The sequence below is a fragment of the Equus quagga genome, chromosome 12 (assembly GCF_021613505.1).
Source record: "Equus quagga isolate Etosha38 chromosome 12, UCLA_HA_Equagga_1.0, whole genome shotgun sequence".
Lineage (NCBI taxonomy): Eukaryota > Metazoa > Chordata > Mammalia > Perissodactyla > Equidae > Equus > Equus quagga.
Window position 1 is genome coordinate 97,026,799 of NC_060278.1, and position 14,955 is coordinate 97,041,753.

Consider the following 14,955-nt stretch of genomic DNA (forward strand, 5'->3'; position numbering starts at 1 on the left):
TCGGCGATGGAGACGCTTTCGGTTCTGCCGGGATTCCCAGAGTCGGCGGGGCAGAACCGTGGGGGTCCCTGTGGCATCTTCCCAGCGCCCGTGGGCAGGTCTCTTTCCTCCCTTCGTCCCCGCTGGAAGCCGGCTGGCTCCTTGCCCTCTTCGGCTTGGCCTTTGTAGTCTCAGAATGCAAGGAGGAAGGACTTTCCCTGGCACCATCCCCCTTGCCTCCCCCGATCTCCCAAAGTGCGTCCCTTGAACTCCTGGGGAAATTGAACTCCTGAGAAAGTCCTGGGGAAATCCCAGGGAAGGGAGTCGCCTGAAGCTCTGCCCCCTCAGCGAGGGTGGCCGCGATTGGTCCACCGAAGACCCCGCCCCTTTCCTGGGCGGGGCCACGGGCTGGGGCAGGGGAGTTACTAGAGGCCCGGTCCGCGCGCCCTCCGCTCCCGCCGCCTGGTTCTCACCTCGCCATGGTTCGTCTGCCTCTGCAGTGTCTCCTCTGGGGCTGCTTGTTGACAGCCGTGAGTTGAATTTCTGCTCCGACCCGACCGGGGAGTTTGGGAGTTGAGAGTGGGGAATGGGAAGAGAAGCAATAACTTCGGGGAAGGGACCTCCTTAGTTGATTTTGGGGGGATAAGAGGGTGCGTGGAAGCTGGGTAAGGTACCAGGGTCCTGGCTGAATGAGGTGGGCTGCCTTTCTCTCCTCCCAGGTTGGGATCTCAGGTAGCCCACCGAGGGCGCGTCGTAGTCGGGGCACAGCAGGAAACGTGCACAGACGGCGCAGATTGGGGTGGGGTTTTGGGAGCCTTAAGCCGTTGGTAGAAAGGCTGGAGTCTGGGTTTGCCTCAGAGGCTGGACACACAGAGACTACTGAGGGGTTTCCGAAGTGGGAAGAGAGGCCGGCCAAGGGAAGGGGCGGGTCCGGCAGATTTCCTGTCTCTTTCTCGTTGTGGACAGATGCCAGCCTCTGTGAGTGGTTATCATCTCCTTGCCAGCTGGGGCTGCTTGCTTCCAGGGCATCTTGTGGGAACAAGGGGTGGGTGGAGAGGCCCAGGTACTTCTTTGAGAAGGTACACTTTTAACACTGCTCCCCCCCCCAACCCCCCCAAATTCAGGGTGATCCAATCTAGTTAGAATACCCAAGGCTGTCACTGCCTGCTGAATTTAAGATGACATAGGGAACCCCTGGGGAAAATGAACAGTTCATAGGACCCAAGAAAGGGTTAGGAGACCAGCAAGGGTTTCTCCAGAAACCAGAAGGGCTCAGATATGCCCAGCCAAGCGTATCTCCGGGATTTTCAGAAGCCCACACTTGACTCACTTTTTGTTTAAATGTATTTTTGTAGTTCCTCATTCAGGAGGCTGGGAATCCCCCAGGTATCTGACCCTCTCATGCCAACCCCTCTGGCCTCCCCCTACTTTCGAGGGCTGTAGTTTCTGGCATGAAGTCTGGGCAGGAATGACCCATGTAGTGGGGAATTGGCAGTAAGGGAAGAGTCAGTGGGGGAAGCTGCTCTGGTCCCAGAACTTTCATTTTCATTCTAAGCATTGGCTCTTAGGGAGAAAGGAGGAAGGAAGAGGGTGGAGCTGGAGGGAGGAGGAAGAGGGCTTTTGTGGGAAGGAGTCGGAGAAGAGCTAAGGGAGGTAGGGTGAAAAAAGGTCTGGGCTTCTCGAGAGCATGCTTCCAATTTTGGCTCCAGGCAGACGCTGGGCTGTGACAACAATAGCAGGGGCTATTTATTGAGAGCTTCCTGTTTCAGGCTCTGGGCAAAATTCTTTACACGCATTCTCAGTCTGATTTCTTTCAACTCCCCTGTTATACAGATGAGTAAACTGAGGCTCAGAGAGAGGAAATGTCTTGCCAAAATTCTCCTAGCTAGGTGGAACCTGAATATAAATGTACATCTGCCTGATTCCTGAGCCTCCCTCTCAGATGATGGGGGTCTCCAAGCCTTGGTCCTGGGCTCCTTTGTGTCAGAAGGCCGGGAGCTATAGAGTGGGAACTGGGGACTGACTCTCAGAGGAGGAGCTCTATTTCTCATGTGTTTGAATAAGGCATGGAGGACTTTCGTTGCTCTGGAAGCGTGGTGGGAAGGTACACAAGGTTGCAAGGCGAACATTCACAGGATGGTGACTTGTGACATGATGGTGGGGGCAGCAGCCTTTTCTACTTCCTTCCCCATTTGGGGTAAGATACATTTCCGTAAGTAATTTGCCCATCCAGGGTGAATGAGAGCCACAATTAGGCAGGATCCTGGCCAGCCAGTTAACCAGGGTGCTAGGCATCCAAGTAGATACTCACATAGGTTTGATAATTAAAACTGCCATTTAATCAGCACCTACTATGACACTATGCCAGGCCGTATACATATATTCTTTCTCATCTTCATAACCTAATCTGTGGGGCAGGTATTGTTACTCCCCTTGTAGAGATGTGAGAACTGAGGCCAAGAGAAGCAAGATAACTGGCAAGTGTTACAAAGTCAAGATCAGAGCCTTAAGCTGTGTGGCTCTCAAACTTGTGCTCTTTTCGCTGGTTGTTCCCAAAATGTGGGAAGATTTTAGGGAGTATATAGCTATGGAACTAAACAACATAGATTTACTTTACAGTTCTGTTTAAAATCCTTCTCAGTTTTTCAAAGAGGAAGTCACTGGAGATAGAATAAAGTTAATACCCCTCGAGCGCTTACTAATCTTCCTTTTTAAACGAAAATCAAGAGCAGGCCTGGGGCAGAGGGCTGTCAGCAAGCCAAGCAGCCAGCTGGAGTTTAATAATATGGTTTTGTTTCTGTTGAATTTATTTTTAGGGTTACCTTTTATTTATGAGAAGTGATACTGGTTCTTCTCTCATTTCGATGATATAAGGTTTACATTTAAAATAAATGTGTTTAGGGGCTGGCCCCGTGGCTGAGTGGTTAAGTTTGCGCACTCCGCTGCAGGCGGCCCAGTGTTTCGTTGGTTCGAATCCTGGGCGCAGACATGGCACTGCTCATCAAACCACGCTGAGGCAGCATCCCACATGCCACAATTAGGTGGACCCACAACGAAGAATATACAACTATGTACCGGGGGGCTTTGGGGAGAAAAAGGAAAAAAAAAAATAAAATCTTTAAAATAAATGTGTTTAGGGTAACAGGAAGTAACTAATAGCATGGGTGGGACCTGGATGTAGTAAAAATAGTGCAGGTGAGACCCAATTTGATGGAGTAGTGAGACCTGAGTCCTCATTCTCATTCTGGATTCTATCACTGTGTGACCCTGGGCAAGTGACCCTGTCCTTGGTCTCACCATCTGTAAATTGAAAGAGTTGGAGCTTCACAATCCTGGCCTTTCACGAGGGTGGGGTTGGATGATCAGATGATGAGGGGCTTGAGGGAGAAAACATGGTGAGGCTTGGAGAGGGGAAGAGGGTGGGGAGCAGAAGTCTAGAAGGAAGAGGCCAGGTGCTAAATATAGCCCCAGCCAGGACTAGGACCAGCCGAAGCCAGCCAGCCTCAGTACTCTGGGGGTGGTACTGGAGTCCTCATGAGCTTTTGGGTCTTTGGGAAGAGGAAGGACTCAGGAATCAAGCCAAAAGGAAGATCTGTTTAGTTCAGAGACTATTGCGAGGTTCCAGGGCAATCACTTTGTAGAGTACCAGGATGATTCTCTGGTGCTTTTGTAATCATACCAATCGGCAGTTCAGTTACAAACAAAGATACCAAGTAATATGCAGCCTCCATGTTTCTGCTTAGCACTTCCACTTCAGTTCTAACCTCTGTCCTGGCTGATTTTCACCTTCCTGCCAGGGAGGCGACAGCAGAGATTTCAAGATCCCTTCAAATTGCCCAATTCTCTTTTTAGGTCCATCCAGAACAAGCCACTGCATGCAAAGGAAACCAATACCTATCTGGCAGTCACTGCTGTGATTTGTGTCCGCCAGGTGAGATGCCAACCTTCTAGCTCTATAGTGGGACCCCTCTTGGTCTGCTCACAGATGCAGACCCCTTGTGTCAACTATAAACTTGAGTCATAAACCATCCCTGGGATTTCCCATTCCTGCCTGGGGCTGTCAGAATGTTCTGGGTTCCCTCTCTGCCTACCCAGGACTAGGGTTCCTATCTCTTCCATGTCCCCCACCAGACTATGAAGGCTGGAAGGGTCCGAGACTGTCAGCTTTGAATCCCTCGCCCTAAAGCCCAGCCTGATCACTTTTTGGTAAGTGTCTGACTCATTAGATTTGGCTGGACCTGCCTCATTTCCTGATGTTTTCCAGGAAAGAAACTGGTGAATGACTGCACAGGGATCACCGAAACAGAATGCTCTCCCTGCGGTGCAGGCGAATTCCTAGACACCTGGAACAGAGAGAGCCGCTGTCACCAGCACAAATACTGCGACCCCAGTGCGTGGCTGCTGGGGAAGGGGCACTTGGGACCCAGACTGATATTCCAGCTCATTCCTGACCGTGTAGCCATTCTGGTTTTTTTATAGCCACGGTCCATTCTGATTGGTTGGAGTCTGAGTTGTACTGGTTGTTAAATAATTTGTTTGTCATCCCTACTTGGAAGAGGGTCTAAGGAAAAATAGCAGGAAGGGTGAGGAGCAGGGCCCTGAGCACGACCAGCAAAGGGTTCCCATCCTTCCTGCCTGTCTCTGCTCAGACCTAGGCCTCCAGGTCCAGAGGACAGGCACCTCAACAACAGACGCCACTTGCATATGTCATGAGGGCCAACACTGTTCCAGCGATGCCTGTGAAAGCTGCATCCTGAACAACCCGTGCGCCCCTGGCCTTGGGGTCAAGCAGCTCGGTAAGTGGCCTGTCTGGGAATCAGCTCTAGAGGCAGGAGAGAGCAGCCAAGGGCCAAAGGTGGAGGGGCTGGGCAGTGGGCACTCAGCCCCAGAGGCGGAAGGGATGGAGACTCTAACCTACGTGGGAATCTCTGCTAGAGTGAGCAGGAAATGGAACCTTCTTGGTTCCACCTCGCACCATGGGTGTCTGCCTGGGGAGGGCGGTGGGAGGAGCCCTCCCAGGGGCTGCAGCAGTCAGGAGAGCATTATGCAGGGGGAAGAGTCCTTAAAGCAGGCAGCTCTTCCTGCCCTGTCTGTCCACCGGTTCCCTTGAGGGCCAGACAGACGGTCCTTGGGATGATTAATGCCTCCTCCTCCCTCCCAGCCACAGGGGTTTCGGATACCGTCTGCGAACCCTGCCCAGTCGGCTTCTTCTCCAAAGTATCATCTGCTTTGGAAAAGTGTCACCCTTGGACAAGGTATAAGGACTCATCCCTTGTGTTTCCTGCCCCAAGAGGGGCGTGGGACCTGTTTCCATTCTATCCAGCCACCTGTCCTTCAGCCCCTGCTCCCCAGGTCCACGCACACTCGTGCACTTGTAGAACTTCTAGAGTGACCTCGTGGCCGACCAGATGGACACCGTTCAGTATTTTCTTGCCTGTTCTCTCTTGGTGGTAATAGACACTTGTTGATCTCTCCATCTTGCCTTCTTGGGGGCACTGTGACACCTCTCTTACTTTCTTTCTACCCCTCTTATGCTCTTTCTCCCCCCCCCCCCCCCCAACCCTGAATCAGTTGCCGGGTCCTCGGCATCTCGCCTTCCAAATGTCTTGGGATTCCTTCTCCTTCCCAGCATCTCCACTGTCCCCACTTTAGTTTGGGCCTCATCAATGCGGTCTGGATGATGCTTTAGCCCCCTCACCTGCCGCCCTGCCTCTGGTCTCTCCCCTTTAGCGGGTTTTCCATCCTCTTGCCAAAGTGAGCTTTCTACAGCTCAGTTTGGGTCACAGCACTCCCTATTTAAAATGCTTCATGGCTCTCTGTGCCTCTAGGATGGAACCCAGGCTCCTGCATGTGGCCTCTGACCTTCCAGCTCCATTTCCTGATCTCTTCCCGCATCATGCTCCGTGCAATCCCCTCAACACACTGTTCCTTCTCTTGCATCAAACTCTTCTGCCTGGAGTACCCTTACGCACACACCCAATTAACTTTTTATGTTGAATTTTAAAAAATGGATAAGACAGGCACATGGGACAGAAAGCACAAAAGGGCCTATTGTGATGTCTCCCCTTTACCCTCCCCTCCCTAGAGGCAGCCAGTGTTCCTGTGTGTTCTTCCAGAGATTCTGTGTGCAAAAAAAATAAATGCACACACATGCAAACACAGACACACACAGCATCCATACAAATAGTAGTGTCCCATATATACTTTGCTATTTGTACTGTCTGCCTTTCTCTAGTAGATTGCAATCCCCTTCAGTGTAGAGACTTGGCTTTTTTTCTTTTTCCACTGGTGTATCCCTTAAGCCTAGAACAGTGCCCGATGCATGGTAGGTGCTCAACAAATGTTGAGTGATAACTGGAGGCACGTTGGTGTAGTGGAATCAGAGTGCCGGGTTCCACCCTCACTGCAGCTTAGAAAGGATGTGACCCTGTGTCAGTGTGTGACCCCCTTTTTTCTGAGCCTCGGTGTCCTCATTTGGAAAATGGGAATGACCTTCATCTCACACGCTTGGGGAAATGGCAGGCGAAAGTGTTTTGCACACTCTTGGGCTCTCTTCTCATGTAAGACTCTTCTCATGCATGTGCTCTCTGTGAAGCTTCTTTCTCTTTCTCCACGTTAGTTGTTTTTTTCTCTGGGGTGTCCTTCTCTGTCTGTGCCTCCCCACTCCTTCTGGGACCACCCTGGACCGGGTCTTCCTCATCTCATATCTCAGCTCCCGCAGTGGCCTCCTGGTGGCCACTTTGCTGCAATTTCTCCTCGTGTGAGCTCTCTGGTCAGCTGAGTCCTCTCACTGCTGAAGTTGTCCGGTTGGATGCTGACGTGACTCACCCGCTGACTCCAGTTGAAACCTTCCAGGCGGATTATCAGTGATCTGGTTCTAAAGGACCAATTTTCCATAGCTCCCGAACACTACCTGGCATTCCACCGACCTAATCCCTTGCATCACGTTGTCCTGCTTAGCTAGAATGTACTGCTGCTCTAAATTTTACTTCCTGCAGGGTCCACTTAGATCTAACTTCCCCAGGGAAGTCTTTCTGAATGACCCTTAAACCAGAGGTTCTCAGCTGAGCAATTTTGTCCCCCAGGGGATATCTGACAATATCTGGAGACGTTTTGGTTGTCACAACTAGGGAGAAGGATGCTACTGGCATCTAGTGGGTGGAGGCCAAGGGTGCTGCCAAACATCCTGTGATATACAGGACAGCCCTGATAACAGAGAATTATGTGGCTGAACTCATCTCTCCATTCCAGCCATTGTGGACTTTGTCTCCTCTTCTCTGAACAGTTCCCAGTTCACTTTCGCCTCTGTCACAAAACTTGGCACTCATTAGAGACTTTCCGATTATTACTCCTTCAAGATGTGCAACAATCTTTTCTCTGCACCCCTGAGTTCCCTAAGCACAGAGTCTGTGTTATTCCCATAATAACCAGCGTAGGAGGTTGCACATAATAGCTGCTCAGCGAACCTGGACTTGTTGGTTGTTGACTATCTCTGTTTGGGGTTGGAAATATTTTGGTTGGGGAAACTTAATGTCTCTTTCTGTGTGTGTGTGTGTGTGTGCACGTGTACACACATGTGTCTGTACACAGCTGTGATACCAAAGGCCTGGTGGAACTACAGGCGGGGACTGATAAGACTGATGCTGTTTGTGGTGAGTCCTGGAGAAGGGGCCCCGGCAGCAGGCTAGGAGGGTGGGGAATTGAGGGGGAGACTGAGGCACACAGAAACACCTGGTGGGGAAAGAGGGAGGGGAGTTGAAGTGACAGGAGGAGGCAGTTTGGAGTCGTGGCATCCCAGCTCTGCCACTTATCTGTGGAGTCTGGGCAGGTCATCTCCCCTCTCTGACCCTCAGTTTCTTGATCTGTAAAATGGGATGCTAATAGTGCCACCCTTAGTAGGCTGGTGTAAGTGCCTGGCATGGGCTCTTGCACCTCGGAGATGCTCCGTCAGTGCTGTCATGCCACCCTGCACTTCGACTACCAGCATGGTGTGACGCTGTTTCCTCTCAAGGCCTCAGTTTTGATTTTAGAATGAGGAGGTTGCCCGATAGCACAGATCACAGACTCGAATAACTATAGGGACTAGGCAGGTCATGTTAATAAATGGAAAAGGTCAGAAGTAAGGAAAACACACCCTCTTTGCTTTTTCTTAAAGTTTGCTTTCCTCTTGGCAGGGCTGGGACTCAAGTGAGCTGAGCAAGGCACTGACCTGGGGCGCAATATTTAAGGGGGTGCCAGAAAAATGCAGTAATCAAGATAAACAACATTTTGATGCCGTATTTTTTTAAAAAATAAAAATTAATGCAAAAAAGTCCATAATGAACAAAATATCAAAACTTAAAGACCAGATCTGACCCTGCCCTTGCGTGACGCTGCCTCACCCACCTCATCCTAATCCCAGCCTTGGTTCCAATAAAACTTTATTTAAAAAACAGGTGGCTGGCCTATGAGCCATCGTTTGCTGATCTGATGTTTCAAAACATGACGTTAAAATATTGTGTATCTTGATTACCGAGTTTTTTGTGTCCCCTTAAGTTTTGTCCCGAGGTGAGTGTCTCACTGGCCTCACCCTAGTCTCTGACCTGCCTGTTTGTCTTTCTTTCATTTTCCCATGGAGAATAGAGACTTAGGTTCAAGAAATACTTTCCTTTCCCCTCCATTTTTCTATAACAAAGGCAACAGTGCAGACATAAACGATGCTGGACCTCAGCATTGGGCAGAGAGTAGGGAGGGGTGGGGAGTGTGCTGAGCCGGTGCAGGCCGGTGGGTGCCAGGTGGGGCTGCTGGCCCAGTGGGGCCAGATCTTCTAAATTTCTAAGAGAAACCAGATATGTAGATTTTAAATATGCAATCTCCCAATTTTAAAATGTTGGCAAATATTTCAAAACTCTTTTTAAATGTGCCGGTCACACTAAGACATCTACCAGCCACGTTTTACCAGGGCCCCCTGTTTGAAACCTCTGATGTAGATGAGCTCAGTCCGGCAAGGCGCAGCTGCTTCAGGCATGGAGGTGGGGAGCCATCGCTGAAGCCTCGATTTTTCCAGGTTTCCGGAATCGGATGAGAGCTCTGGTAGTGATCCCCATCACGATGGGGATCCTGTTTGCTGTCCTGTTGCTGTCTGCCTGTATCAGTGAGTGCCCAGGTGGGGATGTGATGTGGGCGGGAGGGAGGGAGGGAGGAGAAGGTACTGTACCTGTTTCCTGATTTGGCCTGTGGCCTCACCAACTCCCCATTCCCTTTTTTTTCTCTCTCTAGGAAAGGTGGCCAAGGAGCCAGAAAATAAGGTAGGTCACCCCTGGGAACCAGGACAGAGTTTCGGCAAACCGGAAAGAAAGATTGACTCATTGTTGCCTATATGGCAGTTAAACTGATTCAGGGTCTGTCCCTGCGGCCAGTAGGGTGACAGCAGAACTCTCCCCCCATGCTGCGTTCCAGGGCTCCTCCTGTTGGGTCCCTGGGCACCAGCCTTTGTCATCTCCAGAGCTCACCTCCTCCCAGGGCTGCCCCGGCACAGTTGGCAAAATCTGATATTTGTTGTTCTTTTCTGGCTTTCAGTACATGAGGACCCTTATCTTTGGGGCCTTTGTTTGGGGGTCCATGGATGGGGCCTGGAGGGGCAGCTCCTTGAACCCACTGGCTCCCACTGTGGAAGCTTCCTGACACCCTTGGTGTGGCCAGCAGGGGGCAGGAGGCACCCATGGAATCAGCCCTGAGCGTCCGTGTGGGAAAGGGGACAGGGCTTCTGCAGGGCATCTGCTCCTGAGGGGAGGGCTCCTTGGAGGTGCCGCTGGGAGTAACTTCACGTCTTGGTTCCCCAGGCCCTCCACCGTAAGGTTGGATGGCAGGATCCTGTGGAGACGGTTTATCCGGATGATTTTCCTGGACCCCACTCCATTGCTCCGGTGCAGGAGACCTTACATGGGTGCCAGCCAGTCACCCAGGAGGATGGCAAAGAGAGCCGCATCTCGGTGCAGGAGAGACAGTGAGGCTGTGCGTGTCCAGGAGCGTGGCAGCGCGGGCCAATGGGCACGTGGCGGGGAGCTGCGGCTGCGGTTGAGGGCGAGGAGCTGGCATTGGGCTGCCTGCACCCCTGCGGTTCAGAAACAGTTCACCTCGGAGAATCCCCGCCCTGGAGCTCATTCGATCTCCCAACTTGCTTTTAAAGATGGAGGCAAAACTTTTTGGAGGGCCGTATAGTAACAGCTGCCAAACCCTCCCACGCAGCAGGATGTCTCATCGTGGTTTCTGTGAGCCCACGGAGGCATATATACAAACGTCCAGAGCAGCGTGTTTGTGACAGTGAACAGCTGGAACTCACTGAACTGTCCACCAACAGGGGACTGGCTAAATAAAATTATAATATATTTATACAACGGGATCTCAAAAACTGTTGTGGGAAAAAAAAGCAGGTTGCAGAATGATGGGTACGGAAACTTTTTTTTTTAAAGCTTATACCCCAATACAATATGATATTATTGTCCATGGATATGTGTATAAACATAATAGAGATTCTATGTGTCGGTATAACCACGAATCTGGAAGGATAAGCAGAAAATGCACAGCTGGAAGAGTTGTAATGTCCGGGTTGGGGAAGAAAGGTCGGGGGAGGGTTGGTTACAGGAAGATTTGGCTTTCCCATAATGCTTCATTTTTTTTTTCCCCAAAAGGAGAATGAATTCACATAATGCTTATGTAATTAAAAAGTCATCAAACATGTAAAAAGAAACACGGGGGTGGATGTGCTGGGTGACATGAGCTGCTTAACGTGCTGTCAGGCTCACAGAATCAGGGCACTTTCTGAGGATAAATAAGAATGACCCCAGGCTGCTATCCCACCAGGGCGGTTTCCATGGGCGCTCATATTTGACATCATGTTTGCAAAGGGTTCTCTCCGTTTGATTCCTGTTCACAAAAACAGCCTTCGGGGCAGGCAGGGCTGGCAGCCTTCCCTCCCTCTTTAACAGAGTTGGAAATGGAGGCCCAGAGAGGTCAAGTGATTTGCCTACTGTCACACAGCAATTTGTAATGGTGTCCAGAGCTCTCCGCTCTTGGTCCTGCCCTGCTTCTCCCAGACCTGAGTGCTCTCTGGAACCTACATCTAGAGCTACTCCCTGGGGAGCTCCTGGGCCTGCCTCCTCCTTCTGACCTCCCAACTGCTAACGGAGCTGCAGCTTCTCAGTCAGATGGTGCCCCCTTCCCCGCCAGCAGTATCTTAGGATAAAAATAAACCGTCCTGTTCTCTTTTCCTGCTGTGCCAACTGAGGGGGAGCCTAGCCAGGAGGAGCAGCAGATGGAGTGGGAGCAGAGAGGAGGGGAGGAGAGGGGAGGGGAGGAAGGTTGTAGGACAAGGAGGAGAAGGAAGAGCAACGCAAAGCCCCAGCGGCACAAAGATTGAGATTCGTAATGAGGATGAGGCCAGGCTGGTTTAACCCAGGGATCTCAGCCATTCCCCCCAAAGAAGCTGCTTTGGACTTTTCCAATGTGTCCTGCTGCCTGGAGGGTGGGGGTGGAGAGGGCTTGTCCCGGATGGAGGCTGTGAGGGCAGCTGGGAGCCAAGAGAGGGGCACCTGGCTTGGCAGGCTTCCCAGAAGAGCTTCGAGAACCATTTGGATGCACCAGGGGGAGACATTTGGTTTAGAAAGCAGAGGAAAGTGGTGGCGCTGTGGGGGAGGGGAGCTTTGAGACCTCCCCCTCGGCCCCTACCTAGAATCCAAATGCTGCTCATTTACGACCAAGTAGGGAAAGTTACTCATTTCCGTGCATGGCGGACAGAGACAAAAGACCCACCTCGACCACCTGTTCTCTGTGTGACCTCGGATGGGTCACTTTGCCTCTTAGCTTCTCGGTTTCCTCAGCTGGCTAATGGAGCCAGTACCATAGCAGGTGATTCGAGGCCTCCTTTGTCTTCTCCCAGGTCCGAGATTCTCACTCTTGTCCACGTGTCAGAACCCCCCATAAGACTTGTTCAAAGACAGATGGCTGGGCCCCAGTTCCGTGTTTCTGATTCAGTAGGTCTGGGGTGGGGCCCAAGAATTTGCATTTCTCACAAGTTTCCCAGGTGATGCTGATGCTGCGGGTCCAGGGCTCACACTTTGAGAACTCCTGCCCTTGGCATTCACATTTCTAGATCAGCAGTCAGCTTCCTATTGCAAGCACGTGGGGTCGGTTGCCTTGGGGCATTCCCTGGTCTTGAAAATATGCTTGGTGCAGGCGAGCGGCAGATCAGATGGACCTGGGGGATACTTGCAACCCACTAGGAATGAAAGTTGGAGGATAAGTGCCCTGGCTTCCTTGCCCTCGGGAAAGACAAATCTGAGGTGTGTCCTGTACTGTTTCCCAGGTTGCCCAGATTGAGCCCCACTGCCCCTCTGCACTGGCTTTCTTCCCTTCCCTGTTCACGCCCCCACTGGGGCTTCTTGGGTTCAACTCCTGAATAAACCCCCCACACTCCTTCCTTGTCGCAGAGTCTGCTTCTGGGAGAAGTTCCCCTAAGAGTCAGCAGAGCTCATGCATGAGAAGATAGAATTTTGCATGCTGCAGCGTCCCGGACAAAGGGACAGGGTTCTTTTTCTTGGCCCCTGTTGCAAGTTCTGGGTGCTAAATGGAGCTCAGCCAGGAACTTTCTGTGTGACCTTGGGAAAGTTACTCTCTGGTTCTGGGCCTTTTCCCCCTAGATGCATGATGAAGTCCTGGGTCCCTAGGAATGCTAAGAATCCTGCCAATTCTAAAAATGAACGGAGAGGATGAACCCATGGTAAGGTCTGCTCTGGCCTGTGGATGGAGGGGGTGGGTGTGAGGCACACCTCAGCCAGAAGGTGGTGCCAAGGTAACGTCCGAAGACCCTGGCGGCGGGCTTTGCAGACTCTCACACCACATCCCGCCCTTACGTTGGGGGTGAGGCCTTTCTTCCCTTCGCCCCATTGGCCTGAGGGCTCGAGCCACCTGCAACCTCTACTCTGCAACTCCGTCTCTTGCCCAGGTCTCCCTTCCCACTGCTTCCTTCGCTTAATAAGCTTCAACTGCATTCCTCCTGTGGTCTCAGCCCGAGCCATGGTTGTGCACAGTGGCACTACAAACAGCGCATCTGGATGGAGTGCTCACTGTGTGCTGGGCACAGTGCTGAGAACTTTATGTGCATCGTCTTAGTCCGTAGGACAACCCGACAGAAAGCACAGTCTCTTCTAACAGCCATTTTACAGATGAGGCTCAGAGACTAAAATACTTGCAAAGGTCTGAAGAGTCAGAGCCGGGATTTGGACCTAACGTGGTTCACCCCAAAGCCTGTGGTTTTTATCCATTCAGCGAGTAGGGAAACAGGCACATGTTAACAGGCCATTAAAAGACAGTCTGACTGCTCAGAGCAGAGGTTGTGAACTCACCGGCACGGGGGCTGGAGAGCAAGGCAGGCCAGGTCAGAAGTCACGATGGCAGGGACTCTGGCAAAGTGGTGAGGCTCTGCCCATCTTTGGGCAGCAGCGTCTGTGCGTTCCTTCCAATGGTCACCCTGCAGGAATGAGAATTGTGTCTTACCGGGGACCCAGATTTCTATGTGAAAACTCCCACTGTTTAAATGCTACCAAGTCCAAAAATTTTAAAACTTGATGAGTGCCCAAGAAAGCATGTCATAGAGGGTTGGAATTAAGAGACCGGGAACTTCATCGCGTCCACCCTTTTGTTTTATTTATGGGGAAACTGAGGCCCTGAGAGTGTCCAGGGCCACCCCTGCACCCAGCCAGGAGGAGCGAGCCCCTGGGGGGTTAGGCTCCACCCATGCAACCCTGGTTAAGCGGGTCTAAGGCACCAAAGCTCTAGGGCTGAGGGAACTGCCTTAGGCCTGGGGCTGAGCTGGGTGTAAATGTCCTCTTAATTCTGTGACCACCCCCAGTCCCAGCCCCCCGGGCATGCAAACACATACCCTGTCCTTAAGCCTTCAGGGCCCTGCAGTCATTCCTTGGGCAGCAGAAGTTATTAAAGACTCTGCCCCCAAGGATTTCTCTCCCCGAGAGCGATTTCGGCACAGAAAATTACAAACCAACCTACAGGGTTGAGGAGATACAGTTTTAATTTGTAAAAAAAAGAAAAAAAAACCCCATGCTGTGGTCCTGGAGTCTGGGGGATGGGCGAGGCTCATAAGGGGAGCTCATCTGGGATGCGCCCCACTGTTAAGGGGGGGCGCTCAGCAAGGACAGGGAGCAACTTTTGTCCAGGCAGATGGGACCCTTGGTGGGGAGGATTGGGGGCGGGGCCACTGCTCCTGTATTCCTGTCTGCCTCCTTGTCCCTGGGGCTCTCTGCCTTTCTCCCTGCTGACTGGCACATCCTGCTGGGTCTTGGCACCCAGCTAGCTCCCTGCCTCCTCCTCCCTCCAGGACTCCCTCCCGCCTTCCGCAGTCTCTGCTCATCCCCCACCCCTCCCTGCTTCTGCTTCCCTCCCTGACCAACCACGTCCCTTCCTTCTCCCAGCAATTCCATTTCATCCTTGCTCTCTTTCGAGCAAGTGTTATTGTTTTGGCTAATTATGAAAGTCAGACCTGTGCCTTGCACACTCCTGCCATCCAAGCAATACGCAGGAAAATAAGACCACCTGTAAGCTTTCCCACCTCCCCCGCCAACCACAAGTTACAGGTCCTTCCAGACTTGTTTTCTGTGCCAAAAATATTTTTTAAACTTGGGCTATTATTATATATACTGTTTTGTAAGCAGCCTTCTTTGCTTAGCAGTAAATGGCAGCCATCTCTCCATGCCAATAAATACAGACCGACAACATGCTTTTTAATTGCTGTATAGGATTCCATTGTAGGCTGGAGCCTGATTCTTGCAAGGGCTCCATGTTGACGGACTTCTAGGCAGCTTCTCTCTCCCTTTTCCTCTGGATTCCCTTCCTGCTTCCCCGGTGCCTCTTCTGCTTTCTCTTTCTCTCTACCCCTCCTCTCCCATCTCCTGTTTTTCTCCTCTCTCATCCTCCCCTCCTCTT

The 14,955-nt window shown here is 51.6% G+C and overlaps 1 protein-coding gene across 2 annotated transcripts; it reads left to right on the top strand.

Moving 5' to 3' along the window:
- The first annotated feature begins 379 nt into the window (after window positions 1-379).
- CD40 (CD40 molecule) lies at window positions 380-10,653 on the top strand. 2 transcript variants are annotated; one of them, XM_046678082.1, is made up of 9 exons: window positions 380-509; window positions 3,832-3,910; window positions 4,244-4,369; window positions 4,629-4,775; window positions 5,141-5,234; window positions 7,570-7,631; window positions 9,026-9,124; window positions 9,238-9,266; window positions 9,801-10,653. In XM_046678082.1, the coding sequence occupies exons 1-9, from the start codon at window positions 459-461 to the stop codon at window positions 9,966-9,968; spliced, it is 855 nt and encodes a 284-aa protein (XP_046534038.1). In that variant the 5' UTR covers window positions 380-458; the 3' UTR covers window positions 9,969-10,653. The 2 variants fall into 2 exon arrangements, with proteins under 2 accessions (XP_046534038.1, XP_046534039.1); XM_046678083.1 differs by having other exon boundaries at window positions 9,026-9,112; window positions 9,801-10,652.
- Window positions 10,654-14,955: the final 4,302 nt, after the last annotated feature.